The 26421-nt window shown below is 41.4% G+C and overlaps 1 protein-coding gene across 7 annotated transcripts in view; it reads right to left on the bottom strand.

Annotated features, from left to right (window-relative positions):
* Positions 1-4137: 4137 nt before the first annotated feature.
* RAB27A (RAB27A, member RAS oncogene family) overlaps positions 4138-26421 on the bottom strand; it is a gene marked incomplete at its 3' end in the record, with an annotated part of 73359 nt that continues 51075 nt past the window's right edge. For 6 of the 7 annotated variants that reach the window (XM_034783174.1, XM_034783175.1, XM_034783171.1 and 3 more), the window contains 4 exon segments: positions 4138-4262; positions 5916-6019; positions 7234-7319; positions 9430-9603. In XM_034783174.1, coding sequence (XP_034639065.1) covers positions 4138-4262; positions 5916-6019; positions 7234-7319; positions 9430-9582 — 468 coding nt within the window. 7 annotated transcript variants of the gene reach the window in all.

The raw sequence follows: 26421 nt of genomic DNA, 5'->3' as shown, positions 1-26421 counted from the left end.
AGCACACTGCAGTTGGCTCTGCTCCTCTGGGAGGAGGAGGGGCCGGAATGCATCACGTTGTGGGAAAAAACGGGGGAGGGAGAGAAGCTTGGCTGCCGCAGGACCAAGCTTCTGCCTCCTGCCCCCGCAGGGGAGAGCGGTGGGGCTAAGTGGGGCTGGGACCCCCCCCACCGCTCTCCCCTGCAGGGGCAGGAGGCAGAAGCTTGGTCCTGCGGCAGCCAAGCTTCCCTTCCTCCCCCGCTTCTTCTCTCAGTGTGGCGTTTTCTGGCCCCTCCTCCTCCTCTCACCGGGCAGGCAGCGTGCCACTCAAAATCGGCTCGCGTGCCGTGTTTGGCAATGGCATGCATGCCGTAGATTGCCGACCCCTGGCCTAAGATATACCTATGGGCAAAGATGATTATTATTAAACATTTTTATTGCAGTTGTGCCTGAATGTTCCAGCCAGTTTGGGCCTCATTGTGCAAGGCACTGTGCAAACATATAATAAGTGAGAGCTTACAGTCTAATAAATTAAGCTTGCAATCTAAATAATTTGCCTCTGAAGTGCTGGCATCACATCTCAAAATGCTCTACAGCTGGATAAACTAAGACAAAAATGTACAGTATGTTACTTGGACAAGGTCACACTACAAGTCAGTGGCAGAAAGGTTCATAGAAGTTCAACTACATCAACTCCCCGGTTTATTTTCAGCTTTGGGTTTGAATTTTAATGGAAATTGAAAGCAAAAAGCAAACTGATTCTGCCAAGATTCAGCTGGTTTGGACATTGTAATTAAAATTTTACAGAGCTCCAGTTTTAATACTAGAAAGCATGCAAAACCTGTAAACCCCTTTTTAAATCCTATGATTAATAAGTGGCCAAATGGTCTCCAACACATGCCTTATACTTCAGCTTTCTCGCCTCTGTTTTCTTCTCAGCTATCACTACTTAAACGCCTAAGAAATACCTTTCATAGTGGAACAGTTACGAGATCCTAAACCGAGAATCAGGGAAAGTACCGCAGCACTGGGATTTGAATTTCAGGGGTCATTTTGTTCTGGATGTGAATGCAAAAACATTTACCAAGATATAATCACTTTATGTTTAAAGAAAACTATTTATGAATTAGCTGTATAGAGAGACCAGCTCTAAATATAATGATACTTCTCTCATAAACGTCAAGGAAAATGTTCTAAAACCTGTAAGTTATTCAAACATTTAACATATTTAAAAACACTGACACAAACTGAAGATACAAGGAAACAAATCTTCCACGTCAAAATAAATGAACTGGATTCACAATACATGAATTCCCACCCTCCTCTGCCACACCCTTGAGGTATAATACATTTCACTGACATTTACACAGTATGGCAGTGAACATGGCATAGTCCAGGGGTTGGCAACCTTTCAGAAGTGGTGTGCCGAGTCTTCATTCATTCACTCTAAATGTAAGGTTTCGCGTGCCAGTAATATATTTTAACATTGTTAGAAGGTCTCTTTCTATAACTCTATAATATATAACTAAACTATTGTTGTATGTAAAGTAAATAAGGTTTTTAAAATGTTTAAGAAGTTTCATTTAAAATTAAATAAAATGCAGAGCCCCCGAACCAGTGGCCAGGACCCAGGCAGTGTGAGTGCCGCTGAAAATCAGCTCATGTGCCACCTTCGGCGCCCATGCCATAGGTTGCCTACCCGAGTTAAAGAGATTTTAGAGCCTCAAGGAACTCTGTCTCTTGGGCCCTCTGCTGAGCAACCTACATGCTTCTGTCATACTGCGTAAATCTTCCATTCTCATTAGGTGAAGAAATAGCTAAGGTAGCTGAAGGTCAGGAATGCAAGGGTGGAGACTACAAGAATGAAAAACTTCAAATGACTTTCACCTGAATCCTTTGGTTGATAAGATTATGCTTCTGTTTATACAATTAAAGAGAACTGGGAGCCTGGATTTCTGTGAGAAACAAAGGTAACTGGGCAATCATAGGGCAAAGGAACCTGTCGGATTAATAGAGGGAGAGCCCTATTACTATTTATTTAGGCACAAATTTACACCGATAAATTACAGGTGGAATTTTAAAATCTTCTCTCTTGCTCCCATGCATGGGAGCCTTAATAGGTCACCACCATCTGTAAAATGCAGTTAATTCTTGCTTGTCTTCTCTTAATTTGTGAGGTTTAGTTACTGCTGTTAAAATGCTAAGCCTTAAATATTTAATAATGGACTAATCAGTCTCCTAGTGACTGTCTCCTCTACATCCCACTCTAAACACAACAACATTTACTGGTAGTAGGCTTGGGCGGGGGGGGGAAATGTTCAGTAGTATCCAGAATGGTTAGCAGCAGCAGCAGCTCACTCAGTGAGGCAGGGTTTTTCCTCTTTCCTACCCCATCTTTTGAAAATGTAAGAACATTCCTCTTAGTAGTAACCTTCCTCATCCACCTACAAGTACTGAGAACCATATAGCAGTCCACAGAGTAAAATTTGATCTATGAATCAGCCTTTAGTTTTTGATTCCCACATTGATCAAGTTGGTATTTTGACCACAAGATTAACAGACATTTCACCTTCTGCAGGTAATATCAATGTATGAAGTGGCATGCAAAAAGATTTCAATATAAAACATACATCATCTACTTCTTCACATTTCCCAAATTTCCATTCCTTTTTATAAAGGTACATGTTACAAAACTATACTGGTTTGAGGTTAGTGCCCCACAAATAGCATTACACAAGCATTCAACTCAGAGCAGGAAAAAGGAAGGAAGTATTATTGCACTAAACCCCATCTTGCTCTGTTCCTCCCTAATAATGGGGTTGACAATTTGTGAGGCTAAGCTTAACTTTAAAATAAGAGTGACACTGTTTAGTACTGCCTCCAGTTTCTTCCAGAATTTAATGTGATGCACAAATGTGACTTTACAACCTTGGTCAGTATACTCTTGGGTTTCACTGCATAAGGAAATTAGGTCCTCTGTCTACTGTAGTCATACTAAATACTACAGGGTAGTATTAATCAGGATTTTGGCTTTTGACACAGTCCCATATGCAGCGCTGAAAGTAACTTAACAGACTTACCCAAGACCCCGGCTGCCCTGCGTACCGGTAAGGGGGGGTGGAGGGGTGGCTCTGGGCCCCCAGAAGGGGCAGGGCCTCGGGCAGAAGGGGCGGGGCTGGAGCCAGACTCCTGCAGCAAGCCCTTCAGTACTACCCAGCCCACGCTGCCCGGGGCTCCGGCCGCTACCGTGGCAGCGATTAATTGTTCTGCTTTACTCAGCACTGGTGAGACATCAGCTGGGCTATTGTTTCCAGTTTTGGGCACCGCACTTTTAAGGAAGACATGGATAAATTGGAGAGTCCAGAGGGGATAACAAAAATGATAAGAGGTTTAGAAAACATGGTTTGGAACTAGAAGAGGTTGGAACTATGAGAAAAAAAGATTGAAGAATTGTGCATGTTTAGTCTAGAAAAGAGAAGGCTGAGAGGGGACACAATAACAGTCTTCAAATATGTAGATGAGGCTGTTCTGAATAGGACAGTGATCAATTGTTCTTCATGTCCACTGAGGGTAAGACACAATTAACTGGCTTAATTTGCAGCAAGAGAGATTTAGATTAGATATTAGGAAAAACCTTTCAAACTCTAAGGGTAGTTAAGTGCTAGAACAAGTTACCTAGAGAGGTTGGAGGTATTAAGGACAGACTAAATGTACACCTGTCAGGGTATACTTAATCCTGCCTCATCATTAGTTGGGGGCAGAGGGGGAAAAGAGAATGGCCTAGATGATCTCTTGAGGTCCCTTCCAGCCTTATAGCCATTTCTAGGACTCTGTGGTGTGCTGTGCAGCTTCATCTCCTCATAAATGAAATGTATTCTCCATCAAGTAATAGAGAGGTGTTTACTTTGTTTTCTACTGCAAGGGCAGAGGGGCACAAAGATACCTCCCCCATGCTGGAGTATTGCACAATAAGGTGCATATCTTTGCTTAAAGCATGTGGCATTTGCCTCTGTCAGAGACAGGATGCGAGATCAGACAGGTCCCTGGGGTGTTCCAAGATGACCATTCTGACAAGAGCCTTCCAATACACAAAGCAATATCACAGACCTTAAAGCAAAACTAAATGTGTTTTTTGAAAACACAACAAGAAGATACTTGCCCATATTTTTCTGCAAGTTCCTTTGCCTCCTCTTCTTTCACCATTCTCTGGTCTTCCATATCACTTTTGTTTCCACATAATACAATATCAGGGTTTTCACAATACGCATGCATTTGTAGCTGGCCTAACAGCAAAAACAAACAGTAAAAGCAGGGCTTATCTTATTCTGTTATGTATAAAGTTCACTTAGAACATGAGTGCCTTTTTAAAACGGAAATGGAGAACTTGAGTGAAGTAATTCTTGGACAGGAAAAAAATAAGTTTGCTGCCAATTTCTTACCTGTTTTCTTCCCCAACCTTTTTTTTAATTTATTTTATTAAAAGCACTAGAGATATTTGCACTCCAGTGGGATCTTTGCTGCTTACAAGTTCATCTGGTCCTGCTGTTTACTCTATCTTAGATGCTTATAAGACCCCCATTACTATAGCATTCAAGAGCTTAAAATCCTTAATGTACACTCACAACACCCCACTGAAGTAGGGAAGTGCTTTTATCCCCATTTTACAGATGGGGAACTCTCTGACACAGTGATTTGCCAAAGGTCACACAGGAAGTCTGTGGCAGACCAGGGAACTCAGCCCAGTCTCCTGAGCGCTAGGACACCAGACCACCCTTCCCTCCACATGAAGTCATTAATCCATCTTGGGACAATCATCTCCACAACCAGTTGTGATGCCAGAGTGTTTTGACATTGGGTGAAAGAAGACAAGCAGATTATCTCAAACAAAAATCCTACTCCAGTCCAAACATGCCTAGTATTTAAAAAGCAGGACAAGAGAAATACAGAAAATACATGGAACAAGCCAAATCCATTCAAATGGCAATTCCACGGAAGTCATATTTGATAAGATTTTCTATAATACTCGCAGTTCTTCAATTATAGTACTGGAGAATGCAGTATTTAGGATATACGGAGGAAAGGACATTACGATAGACCAGTAGCCATGGATGGTTTTTGGTATTCTGTACACATGCCTCTTTTCAGTAACAATTCATGCAAACTGGTTTTATTATGTGCAGATTTTATGTTAAGCACAATGCTCCTCCCCATCAGCCTGTAGGGGGACGTCATCTAGTATTGCCCATTACCACTCCCAATACTAATGGCTCTGACCCGGGGACAAAATGCACCAAACTTCTTGCTACGGTGCAGTGGAGTGGAGCTGAGGAACATGCCTGCACCCATTTGTCAGCCAATCACTGGAAATCCAAATCACTGGGGCAGATGCGCCTCGTAATCCCTAGAGTGCTAGATTGTGAACCCACAATCTAAGGATTAAGGATCTGCCTCTGAGCTTTTCCAGTGAGCTGCTGGTAATGGGAAAGTGAGTACTTCCCTGTTCCTGTTGGATTAACAGTTGGGCAAGTGTTTCCTGTCTCTTCCATAACAAACTCCAGAACAAAACTGCCAGGTGTTGAGTGGTGCCCATGACAAGCTCTCAATCAAAAAGAATCAGGACTGAGTTTCAAGTTGGCCGATTTCAAATTTCATTACTAAACATCACCCAATTTCACATTGTATTTCAAACATCAGGGGTATGAAACCAGCCTGACTGAGGTTTTGTGAGTGCAGCAAGCAAGTTAAAAAAGCCTAGGCTTCAGATACAGTATTGGAAACCAGATTCACTCACAGCTATTTTATACAGATTTCCATTTTGTTCCTTTCTAGAAAGCCTTAAGTCAAATATTTTTGGCCTTATCCCCTCTGTGGAGTTCTCCATAGTTCTAAATACAGCACAGGAAAAACAGTGACATACAAGTAAAGACGTGACATACTTATCCAGTTTCTGACATTGAGAAAGCTTTGCTCATTTGTCAGATCGAAGAGGAGAAGAAAACCCATAGCATCTCTGAAGAAAGCTGTTGTCAAGCTACGAAACCTAGAAATACAAAGCACAGTTGTAGCTGGTTTCCCTTTCATAAGGTATAGCTGATGAGTAAATTCTGAAAAATGATCATACTATAAAATAGGCAGATAAGTGAGGCAATCTAAAATTTAATTGTACTAGAACCATCACTAGTCATGTCTGATTTCTGCTGACATAAGGTCTGAACCAATTAAGTTACTATAGGCTTGATCCAAGAGTAAAGTTAGTGGAAAGACGCCCATCAATTTCTGTGAGCTTTGGCTCAAGCCTTACATTATACAGCACATTTTGATCAGCTTGAAAAAAGTATCTTATTCAAAGTGAAATTCAAATCATGTTGAAATTTATTATTGTGCATTTAAAATTTGACAATATTTTAAAACCTCATCAGACCAAAAATGTTGCGATATTAAAGTACTTTGAAACAAACAGGACAGGTGAAGAATATGCACAACTTTTACTTTTTATATGAAGAGAAACTGCCAACAATATTCAGGACAAAAACTTGATTCCATGCAGGATAGAACATTAGAGAGTGACTCTCACCAGCCATCTACCTAATCTTTATAAAGGAAGGGATGAATCCTGCATCTCTACTTTCACAAAGACAGTGGAAGGTTTGCCTGCTTCAGAACTGGGTAAAGACTGCAGGATGTGACCCATAGATAGCTACTGGCTTTGTTCTTGAAAGAGGGCAAATTGTTGGAGATACAGAGCTAGATATAAATTTGCTAGCATAGCATAATATATATCATCCTCAATAGTTACCATTCAAATAAATTACAGACACTTCTAGCTGGCTACAAGAGCTAATGAAAGCCTAAACAGAGTGCAGGTCGATATAACCAAATATGCACTGCAGACTTCTGGCAGACCCCTCATTCTGACTTCATGTGTATGGCTTCCACTGAGTCTTAATATCTTCAGAAGAATGAACGAAAGCACAAGAAGATAAATTAAGAAAACAGATTATGAGAGAGAGAGAGAGAGACTAGGAAAATATATAGAAAATAGAGAAAAAAAGCATCTATAGGTAAGAAACAGCTGCCCCCCCCCCCCTTTCAGGGGAAATTGTGATCACATTGCTGTTAATGTCAGAATAAGGGCACATTTTGATTCATGAGTCATGCTCATAAAATACAACAGACAACAGGAGAATTCATGCACTTGAGTTCAGTTAATAGTTTAGTAAGCACAGTCACATTTGCTTCATATAAAGGCCACACCTTTCCTGTCCTGCAGTGTCCCACAGTTGCAGATGTATCCTCTGTCCTCTGCCGCTAATGCCATCTGGCCCATTGGATCTGTACACCTATAAACAGACAATTTTCCAAGTGTCAGCAGTCCACTCAACAGCACAGCAAAAAAATGACGTTTAAAATATAATACTTTAATCAGTCTTGATTCCAATAACAATCTAATGCATTGTTGATCTAAGAGTCAACACTACAGACAGACACCATTTCTTTGCCTTATGGGGCCGAGTTGTAGGCTCCCACTTTGATCCTGCCCTCTCGTAAAATACTTAAGAAAGGAAAAGCATCAAATGAGAGAAAAGAAAATGTTTCCAATAAGCTATGAAGACCTAACGAGAAATTCAATGTGGCTATGATTTGCATTAGGCAGGCTTGATTCTTTCTAGTTTCTATTTTTACTATTACTGTTTCACTCTGTTCAAATTGAAACAATTATAAAAGCGCAATCAGATAACGTAATATGGCAATATATTTGTACCATTAACAGAACCATGTCAGCAAAACAGAATATGACTGTAGAGATAATGACTTGTGTTTAACTGTCACAAGGTTGCTAAGAAGAATCTAGTGTAGATCTTATCATATTATAGCTTACAAGAACAGGAACTGGAATAAAAGCTCAGTAGCTTATTTAGCAGGTGAATATAAATAAAGACAGCTGTTGAGTATGAAGAGAATCAAATGGAAATAGTGTTTCAAGTCACTGTCTAGAAGACATCTCAGTTTGGGTTGTCCTCTCCTTTTCCTATTGGTATTAGTGAACCCTAAGATTAAAGAAGTTATGGATATACAGGCAATATCATTGGCACAGAATGTGTCACAGGATAATGGTCACAGAGGGTCAGACAGGCCTATCAAATCAAAACCATCAAGTTTAACTGTCTCTTGCTTGGAAAATATTCATTTTGAGAATTTGGTTTTGGTTACTCCATTAGAACAATTACTCACCCATCAGCAGCAAGACTGAACAAGAACATTCTGCACCATGAAAACCCCTTGGTACTCATGCATATTGAGTGTGGGGTGAGTAGCCCAGGTAAAGTGACTCTGCCGAAAGTCGTCTGAAACCCCTGTATGCTAACAAGATGGGCTTGGTGCCAACTATGAATGTGCAAGTGCGGCAGGGAGTGGTGGTATGGTAATTATTGTGGTTCTCCATTGCCTCAAATCAAAAAACGTTTCCCATATATTTTAGATAATTTAGGAGCCACCTCCTTGATTCTTTGAAGACACTAGGAAAATGGGTTTCCCAGGTAATCAGGGCCCAGATCCAACGCCCAATGCCAGATTACTTTCTGTACTGGATGCCCTGTTGGAATTTTATCATTATGGCATGAATTGTTTACAATATTTACTGACAGCATCCTCACTTCAGATAAAATTTCAGCAACTAAAAATTTTCCAATTTTATAAAAAATGGCCTTAAAATATTCAGTATGGATCACAGATTTTCTCTATAAAGTGATTAAAAGGAGGAAATCTTGTAGATATCCATTCAAACTCTGTTGCATTTAAAATTGAGACCTTGTTAAATAAATGTATTAGAATAGCTTTTAGTTTTCACATTTTGACCTCTGATGCTTAGGAGTTTGGAAAACATAGGTACCTGCTTAGGAAACTTAGGCGTCCTACAAGCATTGCCCCTTTCATTTAGAAAGTATTAATTATTCAACACTGCCCTACCCCGTATTTTTCAGTGGCACAAAAAATTAACATGGTTGTCTTTGTTTACTAGCCACTTTGGCTTATAAAGAAATTTATGCCAATGCATCTTTAATTGGGGCCAGTTCTGCAGGCCTTCCCTTGTGGAAAGTCTACTGATGAAAATGGCAGTTCAATTTACAAGGAATGGTCTGAATGCCATAGCATCATCCATTCCTATCAGTTCAGGCTACTGAACTTGGTTTATTTCTTAACCGCTTCTGCAGAAGGGAGTAACAAAACAATTCTTTTGTGGACCTCACAGAAACAGCCTTTTTTGTTTTATTTGCTGTTCCTAGAGAGAGAAGAAGGTGGTATTTTGTGCCCGTGATATATGGTCGACTATGCAGTGACGATCAGGAGATCAGGTTTTAAAAGAGTAATTTTTATGCAGTTGATGGCTAGATTTTTAATTTTTTAAATAACTGTACATTCAAAGTAGCCCACAGAGTTGCTGCAACTTACCACTCTCTTTTCCCGAAAGTCAATCCCCACTGTCGTGATAAATCTGGAATTAAATTTGCCATCTGTGTACTGGTAAAGGATGCTGGTTTTTCCTACTCCCGAGTCACCGAGTGCTAGGAATTTGATGAGGTAATCGTAGTCTCCATCAGACATAGTGAGATCTTTGTAGACCACCTTTAAAAAGCAAAACAAAGAAACGCTTCTCATTTCATTACACAAAGCAAATGGCAGTATTCTGAATACATAAGTTTGTTAATTCTAAGTCTCCACTAAAGCTTTTTTGCAACTTATTTAAAATAAAGATAAGAACGGGCCTGATTTTGCCCTCCTTAACACTGGTTTTATTCTGGTGTAACCCCACTGAAGGTCACTGATGGAGCGGAGGCTCAGGCTTAACATTTTGAAAGGTCAATGCCAAATTCAGCTCTGACATAAAGCGACACAAATCTACCGACCTCAGTGCTTAACTACAACAGAACTGATTCTGGCTCATAATTTTAGAAGAAGCCAAGGGCCAATTCTACTCTGACTCCAGTTTTACACTAGGTGCAACTCCAATGGCTCTGACTGAATTACTCGATATACACCAATGTAAGTGAGAGAAAAATCAGGCTCAATTTGTTAGATAAAGAGAGAAATCAGCTGTCCTGAATAAACTACCTGCCTGTCAATGGAGGGTGCAAGTGAATGCAGGATGGTTCTCCTCAATAAGAGTTGCTACAGACCATCATTTATTAGAAACAAAAAAGGAGAAAATAAAATTTTTACTTTTTTATAAAAAGCAACAAAGTACAGAATTAAAGTACTCTGGAAAACCCTGTACACAGCATTAGTCACAGAACTAATTTTCATCCACATCTGAAAGTTGCAGCAGTTATATAAATGCATCTGCAGTATCTGGCTGAACTAGTATTCACCAGAGCATACTAGATTTGGAATACATGAAGAATCTATTTTATTCTCTTGACTTTGCCCACCACAATTCAATAAAAGGCACTGTATTGCCATAAACAATCAAACTATATTGCACTTTGGGGGAGTGGGGCTGGGCAGAATGCACCATACCAGGCTCTTTTAAAAACAGCTTAACAATAAGTGCTCCATGTGTTATGCAAAATTAATTTGGTGGGAGTTTCAGGAGATGCTCCTCTGGATGGTCTATGAAGACTGACCTATCCTCTCAACCTAAGTGTTGCTTAAAGAGTTCATTTTCTTCATTAGTCATTGAAGGCAGATCATCCAAACAGTCTCTCCAACACTTTCCATCCATGTTCTTGATGCTGAAGTCCATAATTAATATAAAACCTCACTACCCTTTTCTTAAGGCATGATGGGAACACTGTTAGCAGCATTCAGTATGTTGGGTCACAGTTACATTCAACCTACTTAAAATGCCCTTTATATATATATGTATCTGTACTAGGTCTTTAATTTGGGACTTAAATTGTACATGCATGGTCAAATTTTCAAAGGCCACCTCAAACTGAAGCCCAAATTCTCTATATCTACCTTCTTGTATGAAAACACTAGGATGTGAAGGTATAACTAGCAAATCCAGGTTCACGTGTGTACAAAATCTTGGATTTAAAAAACCCCTGTGGTGCAGTTTTAGAAGCTAGTTTGAGCTCCCTTGAAAAATAATGTATTCTTTGAAAAGCACATGTGGACATTACAACACAGAATATAGCCAGCTCATTAAAACCAAAACAGTAGAACTGCCTATTATTAAAACTTTTATTTTCCAAGATTTCACTTTACGCAAAATTTTGAAGAATTAGTATTTTCACATGGAATACAAGCAAATGAATGTGACTGCCTATGTTTCTTATGTAAAGCTATTTTTTCCTCCAAAACAGCCTGTTTTTCATTTAAACGCATATCTGAGCAACAGTTTCCATGAAAAAAAGACCATTTTTGAGTTTGTAATGAAATAGAAGACAATTTTCAGGTATTTTTGTAGTTTATTAATGATAGTTTGAACAGTTTTACCAATCACTAAACCTAGGTGTTTGAATACACTGCTAAACACTACTACTGTATCAGTCATTAGAATTTAAAATGTCTAGTCTTATCCCCTTTGGGGATCATAAAAGAAAAAAGTATAAGATTTAAAATTTGAAGTGAAAATTAGGTGTTTCAAAATGCCTAGACTGTACAAAACAATTCCTAAACCAACCACATCAATTCCAGGGAAAATTCAGTGTATGTGAAAAAGACACATGGGAATTGTGCTCTAGTTGTTTCCTGTTTGAGTAGCTACTGATCTCCCCTTCCCCAGTATCTTGCTGCCTTATGCAGCTTGTAAAAGAAAACATCTAAAAAGAAACTTGAGGAGCTCTTCCAAAAAGCAATAGAAATCTAGCACCAAAAAATTACCAATTACCAGGGGAGAAAAGGTATCAAAATATAAAGAGACCATAAAATGAAATACATGTTTCTTGCAAAATGTGCAATTTGGGCTGCAAATAATATTATTATTAGAACTGTAATACTATTTACTGCTCTAACTACACAAAGCTGTAAGGCTAATCACTTCATTAAGTCCATAGCCTTTCAACTATATTCTTTGCAGTACAACTGTCCTCAATAGCATAGCATCAATTCAGACCTTAGTCTCTACTGCACAACTTGAGGTTTGGAACAAACTCCAGACCTCCAGTGTGTGGGCATCAACCACCACCATTAAGGTAGGAACGTAACTATCTCTGAGGCTTTGGCTTTATTGCAAAATTTCATATTGTAAACAGAACATGACTGTGATGAGTTTAGTTAGCCAACATAGTGCAGACCCCATGACTGTGGTCAGTGCAGACAAGAGGGAAGATTTGTCAAAGGCACAAGTGGCAGGTAGGTGCTTCATGGCCACTGACTTTTAATTGGAGTTTGGTGCCCAGCTGTCATTTGTGCCATGAAAATTCCCCCCCAGGCACCACTCCTGTTCTGCATCATTTCAGCTACTCATGTTGATGAACAGCTGACACAAATTCTCCACCTCTACACTCAACACAAAGTCATGGTCAGCTAAATCAACTTTCCACACTCAAGTTTTAAAACATGATAACAATGTGGTCATGACATTAAGGCCTCAGATGAGATGAGACAAGACATTCAGAACTAGCAGCATGATTTCTATGCTGTGTTGCAGGCTTGACACTCCAGAAACATTCACCTACCCTCTATGCTATAGCATGAAGGACTGCAGAGTCTTACAAGCAGCTAGAGCAGAAGGGAAGGCATTGCAGTAAAATGCTTTAACTAGATATTAGAAGTCCTCATCCACCCAGGTGCTCATAAAGGCCCTCAAAATACTTTTGGGGATGAGGGAGGGGTTAAAAAAAATAGGATCACACAGCAAGCAATTCCCCAGAAAAGTTTCCATTGTGAGGTATATTTTTTTCAAAAGCCCTAACATTTTTTAAAATCTTCAGATTGACTATAAATACAACAAGGAGTCCGGTGCACCTTAAAGACTAACAGATTTATTTGGGCATAAGCTTCGTGGGTAAAAACCCCACTTCTTCAGATGTTTTTGTGGATATAGACTAACACGGCTATCCCCTGAGAACAGATTGACTATGACTCCTTCCTAATATTTAGTTTGTGATGAAATTAATGCTTCCACATCTTCTGCCAAGCTACTTTGCAGTCCTTTGTAAACTTTCCCTCTTTTTAAATATACATTCTGTTGTGCATAAATCTCTAAAATTACTAGTATTTAAAAAATGCCCAGATACTCAACAAGTGCAACTTGGGACTAGTGTGTTATGAAGACAGGGCATCCCTCTCCGGGAGCTTATCTACATGGTGCATTAGTCTGCACTAGAGAGGTGTAATTCTAATGTGCACCGGTGTGTTGTGCACTGACTGGCCCATGTGGACCCTGCTGGCGTGCACTAAAGACACTAGTAGTAATGCTATCCTTTATTCCTAACAGACTGCTGTTGTGAGTAAAATGTGTGTGTATAAAGACCTCAGAAGATAGATACAACAGAAGTGCAAGTATTCTTATCAGCAGCAGCACGTTTGGAAAGGTAGGAAACTATTATACGTCATCTCACTTTGTGTAGTTTGCTAAAACTTACTGTAAATAGCTACCGCCCTCCACTGAACAAAGGTCAGAGCTAGCACAAGATTAAATATATACATCTTCCAATACAGGAATTTGCATAATACCTGTTTGGATAAGCTGCCACACAATACAGACTGCTTTTTACCCCTACTTTAATTCACCATATAGCTTGTAATTAACAATTTGCAAATGGCTGGGAACAGGGCCAGGAGTCCTTAACACAAAATAAAAGAATAATACATTCCAATCAATCCTTGACAAGGAAAAGATCTTCCTTGGTCAAGTTACAGTGTATATCACTCCCACGTCTCACCCTACAAGATAAACCCAGTACTCAAATATTTCCAGGATATGTTTACTGTGAAAGGCTGAACCTAACCCTGAAGAGAAGCAAGCGTTACTTTCACAGTCCGTCCCAGCCCTGTCCTCCTCCCTGTACAAATATTTAAAAAGTGTTCTCCACCTTCCGCCTTACAAGGCTTACATTCCAGGAACCTAGAAGCATCCAAATTTCTACTATATAAATTGACAGTGTGCGAAACAACAAAATCCTTCAAGGAGTTAAAAAAAAAAAAAAACCAAACATACTTTTAAACACTTTTTATTGAGGTTTTTTTATACAATAGCCAGTGTTTGTTATTTTAAAAAATATGTATTACATGTATATAAACCTTTAATGAAAAAAAGGTGGAGATGGGACAGATGAAAGTGACGGTTTGGTGGCCCAAGTCATAGATTTAAAATACACAGAGGATGAATTTCTGCCCTCAGTGAATCAATGGCAAAACTCCCATAGGGTTCAGTAAGGCCAGGATTTCACCCAGCTCTCTGTAACCACCAGCTCAGACCCTAGATGGGTAAGTTCAGTCCTTCATTCTTCCAGTAAATAAAACCGATTTCCTTGCCATTTGTTTTCAAAACAAAATTCTTGTCTGCTCAGGCTAGGCATTAAAAATGCCAAGGAACTTCCATAAATTGGGGTTTGCCTGGATCCTTTGGCCAAAATTCCCCACCCACTTCTGTATGTTATGCATTGCTCAGTGTTAGTTGCTACTCTCTATACCAAAGTTGCCCTCATTTCAGTGGCCCATATGCATACAGCTTGTGAAGCTTTTTGGAATCTATCAGGGTTAAAAGTCATATATAAATGCAAATTAGAGACAATAATTCAGCCTGTGTTCATTTTTTGGGAAGATGTCAAAAGAGGGAAGAATTGTGGATTTTAAAATCATTAAAAAAACAGAAGACATCTAACCTACAGTTAGGAGTTGGTAGAACTCCTTCTTCATTCACATGTTTTTTAATCAAGCTCACAGCACTGCAGCACACTTTTCAATCCCTTCCATTCACATTAATGTGCCCTAAAGGAAGGCATAAGAAATCTAGGAGGGAGTTGGATATAATTAGAACCCAGCAGGAGGTCCAAAATCGTTTTGGAAGGGACTTCCTCAACGTTATTTTTAAGAGTAGGAAATACAAAGAGCAACTCCTTTTTGCTGAAAACTGTAAGTTATCAAAGGAACAGGTCACACAGCAAGTACTTCAGGTCAGCTCTTCTCTTCTAATGAACCTCTTGTGTTGTGGTTACATTTGATACTTCATAGTAAAACACTGGGATGGACAGAGAATATGAAAATCTGGGAAGCTCCATTGGCAGTTTGCACTGCTAGTATGATCTGTATGATCATATTATTATCTATTTCAATGTGGTCATGTCTGTGGCATCTCCAAATAATTATGCCTACTCCACTACTTACTTCTCTGCCAATAGGAAAGGCTACATGTTTCTTGAGGCAAGTACTGCTCCTAATAAATGAGTCTATTCACATTAGTTTAAGGTGGTTTCACATTAATAGGCTTCTATCGGCTTTACATGGTCACGTTTCACCGTGGGTACATTTGGTTATAAACAATACCATGATGTTGCTGTGTGATAAAGCTTCCTTACTCTTGAATGCTTTGTTTGTGGATAAGTTAAGGAAATAAGCCTGGCATACAGGATGTTTCCCTTTACAGTGCAACATGCCCTCTGTACACAAACAGCTACTTCATGTTTTCACTAAAAAACATGTAGCTACTGATCGGGGGGGGGGGAAGAGGGGGGGCGCGGGAGGGCTTCAAAACAGATCAGCTTACAGTAATAAGGGTGAAGCTCAAAACAAAAACAGACTAATCATGGAACTGCTAGTTAAAATATATGAAGGCTCAGACACATGCACTTTAAACTACCTGTATGCCTGCTCTTAATCAAGCTGTCCTCTACTATGTTAAACACAATTTTATACCAAAAAAAATGTATAAAAAAAAAAAAAAACTTACCTCCACTCTGTTCAAGAAATGTGCTGGTCTAATCGGAGATACTTATTATACCTAGCGGGAGTATTTTTCTAGCTCCACCTGTTTAGCACACAGCCGAGCAGCCTGTGTGTCACCTGTTTGCATTTGTCAGTGACTATAGATAAAAAGGTGTGCCTCATTTATGTAGGTGTAAAGATGGTGCTGGCTGGCAGCAGTGTGGGGGAGCAGTTACACACTTACAATATGTCCCATTTGTTTTCTAAATGGAAACAGCACTTTAAGAAGGGATTTGTATATATTCCATCAGGGAGCAGATAAAAATGGTAGTCAGACCTCTTGTGTGTATTATAATAAATCTTAATATTTAATTGCCAGTTAGAAACAATATCACTATATAAATAATATAGTATACTGATCACAGTCAAGCCACATTTTAAAAAGCATAATGGTCTTAATATGTTTTGCAACTTTGCATCCCCTTGTCTTAGAGGCGGTCAACATGGTAGCAATCTCTGCTCTCTGTTAGTTTTCATTTATTATCTGTGTTTCTCCCCTGTATATAGAACTGAATGCACAGAAGAGGTTTGGATGGGTTTGACAGGTGCCCCAACTTGACCATTTATTACTAAAGAAACTGAGCAAGATCTTGTAATAATGGAAGTGACTCGTTGGCTGAAATCGTGAAAGCACATTTTCTGACAAACAACATATGCCAATACCAATTACACCACTCCAAAATTTCAAAAAGAGAAGCTATGTGTAATCTAGAATTTTGAGACTCCTGGAGATTGAGGGATGGGGCTAGTTTTCCCTCCTTTCCTCTCAACACCAGCTCTCACAGCAAAGCAAAGGCCATTTGTTCTCTAGGAAAACATGGCAAGTGAAACTTGCACCTCCCCCCACATCAAGAAGAAAAGAAAATTTTATATGTTAGGGTCATTCATCACCTCCATATCTCTGCTAGCAAGGGCAGCCAACCATAAATGCATTGAATAATGTTCATGGTATAATTTACCACACAGAGAGACAGATGTTTAAAGAGACAAACTAATTAGAACTTGCCAGATAACAGAGAACAGGCCTATATAATTAATTTATATAGTAACTATCATTTTAAAAGGTCACGTGACAGCCACCCTGTTCTTTGTTTGCTATTTCACAGGTTAGAGTCAGATACAGAGGACGTTTCCACAAGCAACATAAAATTTTCAGGCAGAGCTTATAACCAAAGAAAGGAGTCATGTCTGACAAACAGGGTTGCATCTTTATTCAACCTTGCCAAGTACCTTGCCTTCTGTATTCAGCAAGAAATTAATTCTAGTAGCATAGGGGGTAGATTAATTGGGGATTAGGTCAGGGAGGTGGGAGACAGGCTGCAGTGAGGTGTGCATATTCTCTCTCTGACCCAGGTAGCAGAAATCAAGCCAGAGAAGAAAGAACTGATTGTGGGAAAGAAAAGGGGGTATATTTCTTGGGAAAGTGTAAGATTGACATTGGCATGTCATAACAAGAGGAAATGGTAGGAAATAGACTGCAGTATAATCAAAAGGCACTACCATGTAGATACATGATAGGGATCTATTGCTGACAAGTACTCATTTGAGCAAAGCTACCAAAAATATAGTCTGCCACAAGAAATCCCAATGTGTAGCTCTGCTCTGAAAAGCAACTCCATATGGGCTTCCATGTTTATTGTCTCTTGCTGAATCCATACTGAATTTGCTCAGTTTACTGTCTGAAAGATTTTTTCCCCCTCCAGCTACCATCTCTGCAAAGTCATCATTGGGATCTGGGAACCCAGCTGGGTTCTTTCTGGCATCACCATCAGTAGTGCAGATTCTGTAGACCAAATTAGACCTGCAGGGACATCTCTGCATCTCCACTCTTCAGTTTGCCCTCTGACATTTGTGCAACCTCACTGCCCATCAATGGGGCTTTAAATAGAATTGCACAGATGTAACTATGAGGGCAGAATTTCGCCTCCAGAACCTGTATTGGTAGTGATGAGGAGCACAAAGGAGAAAACTCCGGCTGACTCAGATCCCAAATTGCCCAAGGTCGGCTGTTAATAACAATAGCCACCATCATCTTTTTATTTGTAAGCTGTGTAAATTTGATATAGAAATCATGGATAATTAGAGTTAATCCCCCAATAAAAATACTCCCCTCCGACAAATATTTTTAATTTTTTAAAAACAAAAAATATGCAAAATAGTTCTAATTTTTTTGAAAGGGCATTTTCTGAAGAAAAACGTTGATGAAAAATATTTGACCAAGCTCTAGGCACAATGAAGATGGAATCCCACATTTCACAGCCACTTTCTAAGAGATATGAATGGTGGCTACTTCTGAAGACTGAATTTCTGTTTCTTTAAAAGAAAAATTATCCTGGGGTTATCACAGACGCCAGCCTCTAAAGCCCAATGTAAAATGTTTGCTCATTGAGTGCCCTGGGAAGCTTGGCCTAAGGGTGAAATCATGTACTGAAGAGCAATGGAGTTAAACAGATTTTTAAAACATTGTGGACGTGCAAGCTAGTTTGCGTTCATGTAGTGCTGAAGTTGTTGTACACAGTGAATTAACTACAGTTGTAGTTATAACTGACCTATAAGGGCATTTCCATCCCAAAAAACCAGAAGGGGGACCCCCGAGAACCCACATTTAACCAACTGATATAGTGGACTGCCAACAACCTTTCTTCATAGCCTGGGTAAAAAGTTCAGCGTGACCTTCCTCCATGCCAGCTTTTAAGGAGTGTGACCAGAGGTGAAAGTAAGCCAGTACACCCCAGGCCCTTTAAATTGCCACCAGAGCCCCACTGCTGGAGCCCTGGGGTAGGGATGCGGGGCTCTGGGGGCTATTCAAAAAGACTGGGGCTCCCGCTGCTTCTACCGCCCTGGCCCTTTAAATAGCCACTGGAGCCCTGGAGTAGTGGCGGTGGGGCTCCGGCAGCTATTTAAAGGGCCGGGGTGGTAGAAGCAGGGGAGCCCTGGGCCCTTTAAATAGCCCCCAGAGCCCAGGGGTAGCGGGGGACTCCAGGGGCCCCGCCGCTTCCCCAGGGCTCCCATGACTGTTTACAGGGCCGGGGTGGTAGAAGCAGGGGAGCCCCAGGCCCTTTAAATAGTCCCCGGAGCCCCAGGCTGCTGCTGCTACCCCGGTGGGGGGGGGGGGGAAAGGGGGCACTTACCTTACAGGGTGGGCTGGGGCTGGCTCTGACTCCCTCAGCCCCGCCCCTTCCGGGGGCCAGAGCTGGCCCCAGTGTACCGGTAAGTCGCTGGACTTACTTTTCACCCCTGAGTGTGACCCTCTGAATAAAGCCTCATTTGGAACCTTGGTCCTTGCTAAGTAGCGTGACAAGTTGGCCAATGTTAATATGGTGGGTCCTGCGCTTTTCTTGGCGGGGGGGGTTCCAAGGGCCCCACTAGTGGCCCAGGAAGGTGGTAAAGGAGGGAAGCGAGGGGAGGGGTCTGGGTTTGCGCTTTACTCTGAGCCCCAGCCCCTCTCAACCCCTGTGGGTTCTTACCGTCTTCCCCCTTGGGTGGGGTACCTTCAGTCCTTAGACACTGGGGGAGGCAGTCTCCCTCCCCTGCTGGGGCAGGGTCTCCCTTACTTCGGTTCTCTGATCTTTCAAGTCTCACAGCACGCCTCCAAGCTCCAGTCCTTTCTCTTTCCCCCTGTCTGCCTGAAGCAGGAGGTTAGGGGGTGGGGGTGTTACTAGGTTCCTGACAGGGCCTTAATTGACTGCAGGTGCTCCAATTAACCTGTAGCCACCCTCCCTAGTCTACAGGGAACCACACCTTAATTAGCCTTGGGCTTATATATTTCCCCTCCAACACTCTACCACTGCTCCCTGGCCCTCCTGTATTACAGTAGGTCAACATTAGATATTTGCCCACAGCTAGGTCCTCAGTAGTATATGGGGAAATGCACACTACTCCCCATTCAAAACTTTAAAAATAAAATGACATGATTTTGCACATACAGCAGCTGTCAGCCAAATGGATCCTAAAACTACTTAACAATTTTTAAGTGATTGTGGTTTACTAAGCCTCCAATCACTTATGCACATACTTAAATTGACACACAAAAATAGTGCCACTCAACTAAACTGATTTAGAAATACTCCATAGAAATCACTGCACCCTCCACAGCCATCTCTCTAGGGTGAAACAGAAAATATTTAATGATTTTATACACACACACACACACACACACACACACACACACACAGTATAAGTTTTAAACAAACAATTTAATACTGGTACACAGTGATGAGGACTGAAAGTTGGTTGAGGTGGAGGAGTCAGAAGGTGGGATATTTCCCAGGGAATGCCTTACTGCTAAATGATGAACTAGCAATTGGCTGAGCCCTCAGGGGTTAACTCTCACACTCTACAAGGCAGCAGGAATGGAGGGAGGGGAGACAGCATTGCAGACAGAGACACACACTCTGTGTGTGTGTGTGTGTGTGTGTGTGTGTGTGTGTGTGTGTGTGTGTGTGTGTGTGTGTGTGTGTGTGAGAGAGAGAGAGAGAGAGAGAGAGAGAGATGCGCATTTCCCCTTTAAGTACACCGCCTTGTTAATTAGATCAGCTTGCTGAGACCATGGCTGCTGACAGCAAGCTCCCTCCGTCCTGAGTCCTGTTGTGTGTCCCCCCCTGCTCTATGGAAGTAAGCGAGGTACTAGAGCCAGGGGGGAGGGGGACACCCTGACATTAGCCCCCCCTCTACCTTCCCTCCCCCCCCGCCCCTGCACAGCAAGCAGGAGTCTCGGGGAGCAGCTCCAAGGCAGAGGACAGGAGCAGCACACAGCAGTGGGGGGAGGGACAACTGCAATTGCTAGCCTGCTGGGCAGCTGCTGCACAGGGAACTTAGGGGAGTGGGGCGCTGATAGGGGGGCTGCCGGTCCACCCTGGATCCAAGCCCCCACCAGCCAGCTGCAATGGGCTGTTCTTCCTGCAAGCAATGGACAAAGCAGGCAGCTGCCAAATGACGTTAGAAGGGAGCATTGCACAACTTTAAACGATCATGTTCCCTAATTGATCAGCAATGTAACAACGAAACAACGTTAACCGGGATGACTAAGTGAGGAGTTACTGTACTGCAAAATTGGCTGGTGATTTTTAATAATCACAAGGGGTTAAGAGTAAAAAGTCTTATTGTCCAGATGAAAGATGGCATGTCACTTGCAGTGTTTCTTAACACCATAGTGGGGCACTGGTTCAGTGCTCATGGGAACCATACAAGCTACTGAATCTCTTAACACCTGCAGTACCTGAGGTTTTTCCCTAGAGAACTTCAGTTTTCCATCTAACTATTGATTTACCACCACCATGACTACTTTATCAAATCTAATGAGTGCACAGCCTTTAATGCTCACCAGATAAGCAGAGAAACGATGTCACTTGTAGATATTCTTGATGGGAACTATTAAATCTTTCCTTAACCCAAGTAATCTGGGGAAAGAAAGGGTTGGATGAAGTAGACCTAGCAGAACTTCTCCATATTAAACTTTCTGAATTACATTGTGCTGATGGAGCACTGTGGGGAAAGGACAAGATAGACTTTCCTTAGTGAGAAGTGTTTTATATCTATATTAGACAATAGATATAAACAAGAATTAGTGCTTTTTTCATATAGGGTAAAATTTTCAAAAATGTCTAAGTGACTTAGGAGGCTTACACTGCAATCATGTGACTGCAGCTCATGTAGACATACCCGCACTAGTCTTAATCTCTCTAATAGGGCAAAAGATAGCAGCACAGACCCTGGCAAGGAATGTGAGTATGTAGCCAGCATTCTGGGTCAGTTTGCACAGCCCATGCTGAAGCTTGCGCTGCTGTATACTCAAGCTATTATTAGTGAGCTAGCTAAACTAAAGCTATCACAGATATGCTGACATAAGCTGCAAACCAAACCACCGACTGCAATTAGACATACCCTATGTTCCATTTAAAAAAATGACTTTGGCCCTTAAGAGCCTGGTATTTTAGTCTGCACCAGTGGGGTATGAATTCCAGTGCGCACTAATATAACATGCGCAAACTGGCCTGTGTGGACCCTACTGGAGCACACAAAAAGCTCCCTTCTGTGCATTAATGTAGTATCATTTCAAAAAGTACTATGTTAACACCCACTAGGGAACTTCTAATCTGCACAGTATGTTGCACACTATCTGGTCCACGTGGACCCTGCTGGCATGCACTAGAATTTACTCCCAAACTAGTGCAGACTAAGGCACAGTGTAGATAAACCCAAAGTCTTATTGCCTTTCATTTTTGAAAAATGGGACTTTGGCATAAAAGCAAAAGTGCTAACAGTTTAAAAAGCAGACTACTGTACATTGTTTGACTGACACCGCCCGGAACTGCATACTTACTGTATCCTGTCTTCAACAGTGACCAGTTCAAGATACTTTAAGGAAGATGTAAAACCCCCGTAACAGTTCAATAACACGATTATGAAATTTTCTTCTTGGAATCTGACAGTTAGTGGTTGAGCTATCTCCTGAAGTATGAACCTTGATATCACTTTTCAATTTCTTATTTCAGCTAGAGAAACTGCTAGAGTAACAGTCTTAAAATGTGTAGCTTTTTAATGCCATTGCATGTCCCCCTCTCAATGCAAGACAAAGGAAAAACTAAGGGCACCTGACTGCTTTCCTGTATAGCATTTGTTTTATACATTTATACCATATCACTTCTTGTGTCTTGCCTCTCTAAACCATAGTCCTGATGTTTTTAACTCTTTCCTCACATGGAAGCCTTCAAATGCCTCTAATCATTGTCAATACCTTTCTGTTTATACTCTGTTTCCCCCCACTTCCCCACCCCGAGTAGTTAGAACCAAACATAGTACCTCAGGATGAAGGCATGTCATGAGTTTATATAACAATAGTAGAATATAGGGCCGGCTCCAGGGTTTTGACCGCCCCAAGCAGCCAAACAAACAAACAAAAAGCCGCGATCGTGATCTGCGGCGGCAATTCACCGGGAGATCCTTCGCTCCGAGCAGGAGTGAGGGACCGTCCGCCGAATTGCAGCCGAACAGCTGGACATGTCCCTCTCCGAAGTGGCCGCCCCAAGCACCTGCTTGGTAAGCTGGTGCCTGGAGCCGGCCCTGCTAGAATATTCTGAGTGTTGCTCTATATTCCCTTCCTAATAAAAATCTAATACCTGGTTTGTTTTTTACGGCCATTGTTGACATGCATTAAGCAGAACTTAACGGTACCTTAGTCTTTGGCATTTGATTGCTCTGTGCACATTTTCAGCTTCCACTCTAAAGGAAATATAAGGAATCAGATTCTTCAAGAAGCAAGGAAAATCTTAAACCTTGAGCCCCCAACTAGCTGCATGCAGGCTGAAATTGTGCCCATGCAGAGCCCCATTGATTTCAGTGGGGTTCACTGTGGGTGCAAGGGTCTGTCCCCATTAAGCCAGTTGTAGGGCTTCAATTCACAAGTAGCAAAACCACACGTATCCCACCTGAATATATCCTGTGGCATCTGCATCCACTGTCATCTTATTTAGCCCAGAATTGCAGAATTTTCCAATAGAATGGTCAAAATGAAGAGCAGGAGATAGCAGGCATCAAAAAAGCTTCACAGAAAAGCTCTTTATTGTGAGAGAAGTCAGCTGCCTTAAAATTCTATCCTCTTTCCCCAAACTCCCAGAAAACGGGCATGGAAGCAGTAAGTTATGCAATAGCTTTGCGGATGCGGTGTATGACTCCAATCTTACATAACAGGATAAGAGGGGAAACTAGAAGTCCTTGATATCATTTTGAGAAAGCCAAGGGACTTTCAGAAATGTAGAGGTTGCGGGAAGAGGCCAGGGACTACAGTTAGTTTCATAACTCTCGTTAAAGTAAGACCAAACCAAGGAAAAGTAAGAAGTTGAATTTCATCAGAGCAAGGCTTAGAGAAATTTGTAGGAACAAAATGGGAGGGCACAAAAGCAGGAGTTAAATGGAAGAAGTTCAAAGTTAACAGTGTCAGGGTTTGTGCGTGTGTCACCTGTGATAGCAATAAAAGAGAAAAACCTATATAGAATATCATGCATCTTCAATAATCCTCTCTGCTCAAACAGAGCACACCTCCACTCTGAAGTATGTAAAAATAAGATGCATGCACATGTATCAAGGAAACAATAAACCCCAAAGAAAGAAGTATTCATGGGCAACGGTGGTAAAAACAGTTAACACTTCTGTGCAATAGGTAGACTGGACATCTTATGGGACTGGCAGCTTTCACTTCCTGGTTTCCCCTTTAAATCCAGCCCAGCAGATGAGTGCAAGAACTGCAGTTGTGCACTGCCACTGTCTGAATAAGACTTGTGGGGAAGGCCCTTTGCACCCTGCCTGGAAGCAGCATGGTATAACACACAGTTGAGGCCACATATGGGATAGTGTGCGCCCTTCTGCCCCCTTTATTATTGAAGGCCAAGAGTCATGGCAGTGATATGAGCCAAGTTAGTGAAAGCTGCTCCTTTTCCAGCTCTACTAGACTGAACTTGCTGTAGAATTTGGGGTATTGCTCTTACAACTAAGCGTCAAAAGGATTCGGATTGTGTTTTGATGCAACCAGTACTAATATTTCTGTAGAGGCCTTATTAATGGAGGAATCTATAATCAAAATGTAGGACAATTTTCATCCTCTTTATCTTGTATTTTGGTTGAAGAAGCAGGAGACACAGGAAGTGGTTCAATCTTCCTGAAATTTTGCATGCATGTTGATTAGAGCTGGTTGGAGGTCAACAACTGTCTCATGATAACTGTCAAGGTTTTGACATTCATTTTTCATTTCATGTTGGAACAAAACCAAAATCTTTTGAATGACTTCATGAAACAGGATTGTGTCAAAACTGTCATTTTTGCATCAAAAAGGGAAGGTTTTCGATTTGGTTCTCTTCCCCATCATCTCTTCCCCCTCCCCCCCCCCCAAAAAAAAATCTATCAATGTGTCTCTGAAATGTTTCAGTTTTGATATATTTTGTCAAAAGTTCAGATTGGCTCCAATATAGATACAGAAGAATAAATTGTAGCATCAGGAAAAAAAATAGCATTAACATTCAATTATGATTGCGCTTCTAAAGGCTTTGGGCACTTCTAAACATTTCTCGCTATATGTCTATCTTTCATTGAAGCTAAACAATCTGTACTTATGTACAGTGGAGAGGTCACCGTCAGTGATAAATGATCTAACTTCTGGTAGAAAGCTATTTGTACCCCGCATAGTAAACTGCCCTATGTTCTCCTGTAGATGTCAGATATAGAAGATACGGCAACGCAGCTGTGATGAGGTAGTATGGTATGAGTTACAGTAACTATACAGAAGACAAAGCAATTTTTAAAATTAATTTCATCTCACTCCAATTCTAATGAGGCTTGACCCCTTTTTTAATTTGACTGCTATAGCTGCTTTGTCATAGCACACTGTAGACTGGAATGGTTTTAACCCATTTGTTTGAAAGCCCAACCTTAATCTCTTTAATAAAGAGCAGCAACATAGCGGTCATGGCCAGTATTAAATAAGAATTTGTAACGAACGACAGCATAGTTACTGAGCTTCCACAGATGCCTTCTGATCTGTTTACATTTCCAACCCCTTCCCTACATTTTACATGGACTGACTGGAGGCAGAGGCAAGAACAGTTTCTGATCTTCTGTTCTCCACTACCCCAAAATGGTCTGGTTATACAACAAGACTGCTGCTGATGAACCAATCCCACTGGGTTGGTGGGGAAATGCAAATGTCGGGCGGGAGCAAGAAGTCAAGCATACCACAGCGATAGAGCATGCAGCAGGGACACTCAGCCCATACTCTACAAGCTGCAGGTCTGCCTGTGTCTCGGCAGACTGACACAGCACAGGTCCCAGGCGACTTTCCCACCCAAACACACACAGGACAGTGTAGGGCAGGGGTTCTCAACAAAAATTTTGGTGACCTCAATGTGGCCACCAACTCTTGCTGGTGGCCGCTCTGACAATTTTTCCTAAAATACTTAATTAACTTTAGGCAAAACAATAAATATGCACATATACATGTCCAAATCATTGTAATTTATCTATGTAGGGGTTTGCTTTTTCTGCAGACTCAATAATAAAAATAATGTACAGTTGTCTCTATTTTTTACTGGACCTAAACAGAATAGAAAAATGAATAGGGTGCTCTGAACATTCTTGTCTTTTTTCTTGTGGTTTCTTTTGCCTTTTTAGGTTTTTTTTTTTTTTTTTTTTTTTTTAAAAGACTTGCTAGCTATAAGTAAGTCTACTATGAAAAGTGATATTTGTATGTTTGTTAATATCACTTTTCACAGCAGACTTACTCTGCCCCGGCAACCCAGGGACAAATTAAACCCTGGCTGGGGAGGTGGCTACAGAGGCAGCAGGGGCAATGGGGCACACAGCAGGGGCCAAAGGTAGTGAGGGGTGAGCTCAGGGCCAGAGCCTGCCACAGTGCAGCCAGGGAATGGAGTCCAGAGCCCCACACCCAGAGGACAGGGCCTGGGGACAGAGTCCCATGACTGTATCCTGCCGAAGTCCCGTGGCTGGAGCCTGCCACTTGCCATCCTAAGGCTGATGCCCAACGCCGCCACCAACGGGAACGTGGGGAACTCACTGACTGCG

The sequence above is a fragment of the Trachemys scripta genome, chromosome 10, assembly GCF_013100865.1.
Source record: "Trachemys scripta elegans isolate TJP31775 chromosome 10, CAS_Tse_1.0, whole genome shotgun sequence".
NCBI lineage: Eukaryota > Metazoa > Chordata > Testudines > Emydidae > Trachemys > Trachemys scripta.
Note: the sequence above shows the minus strand (reverse complement) of the source record. Positions and strands in the feature narration are given on the sequence as shown.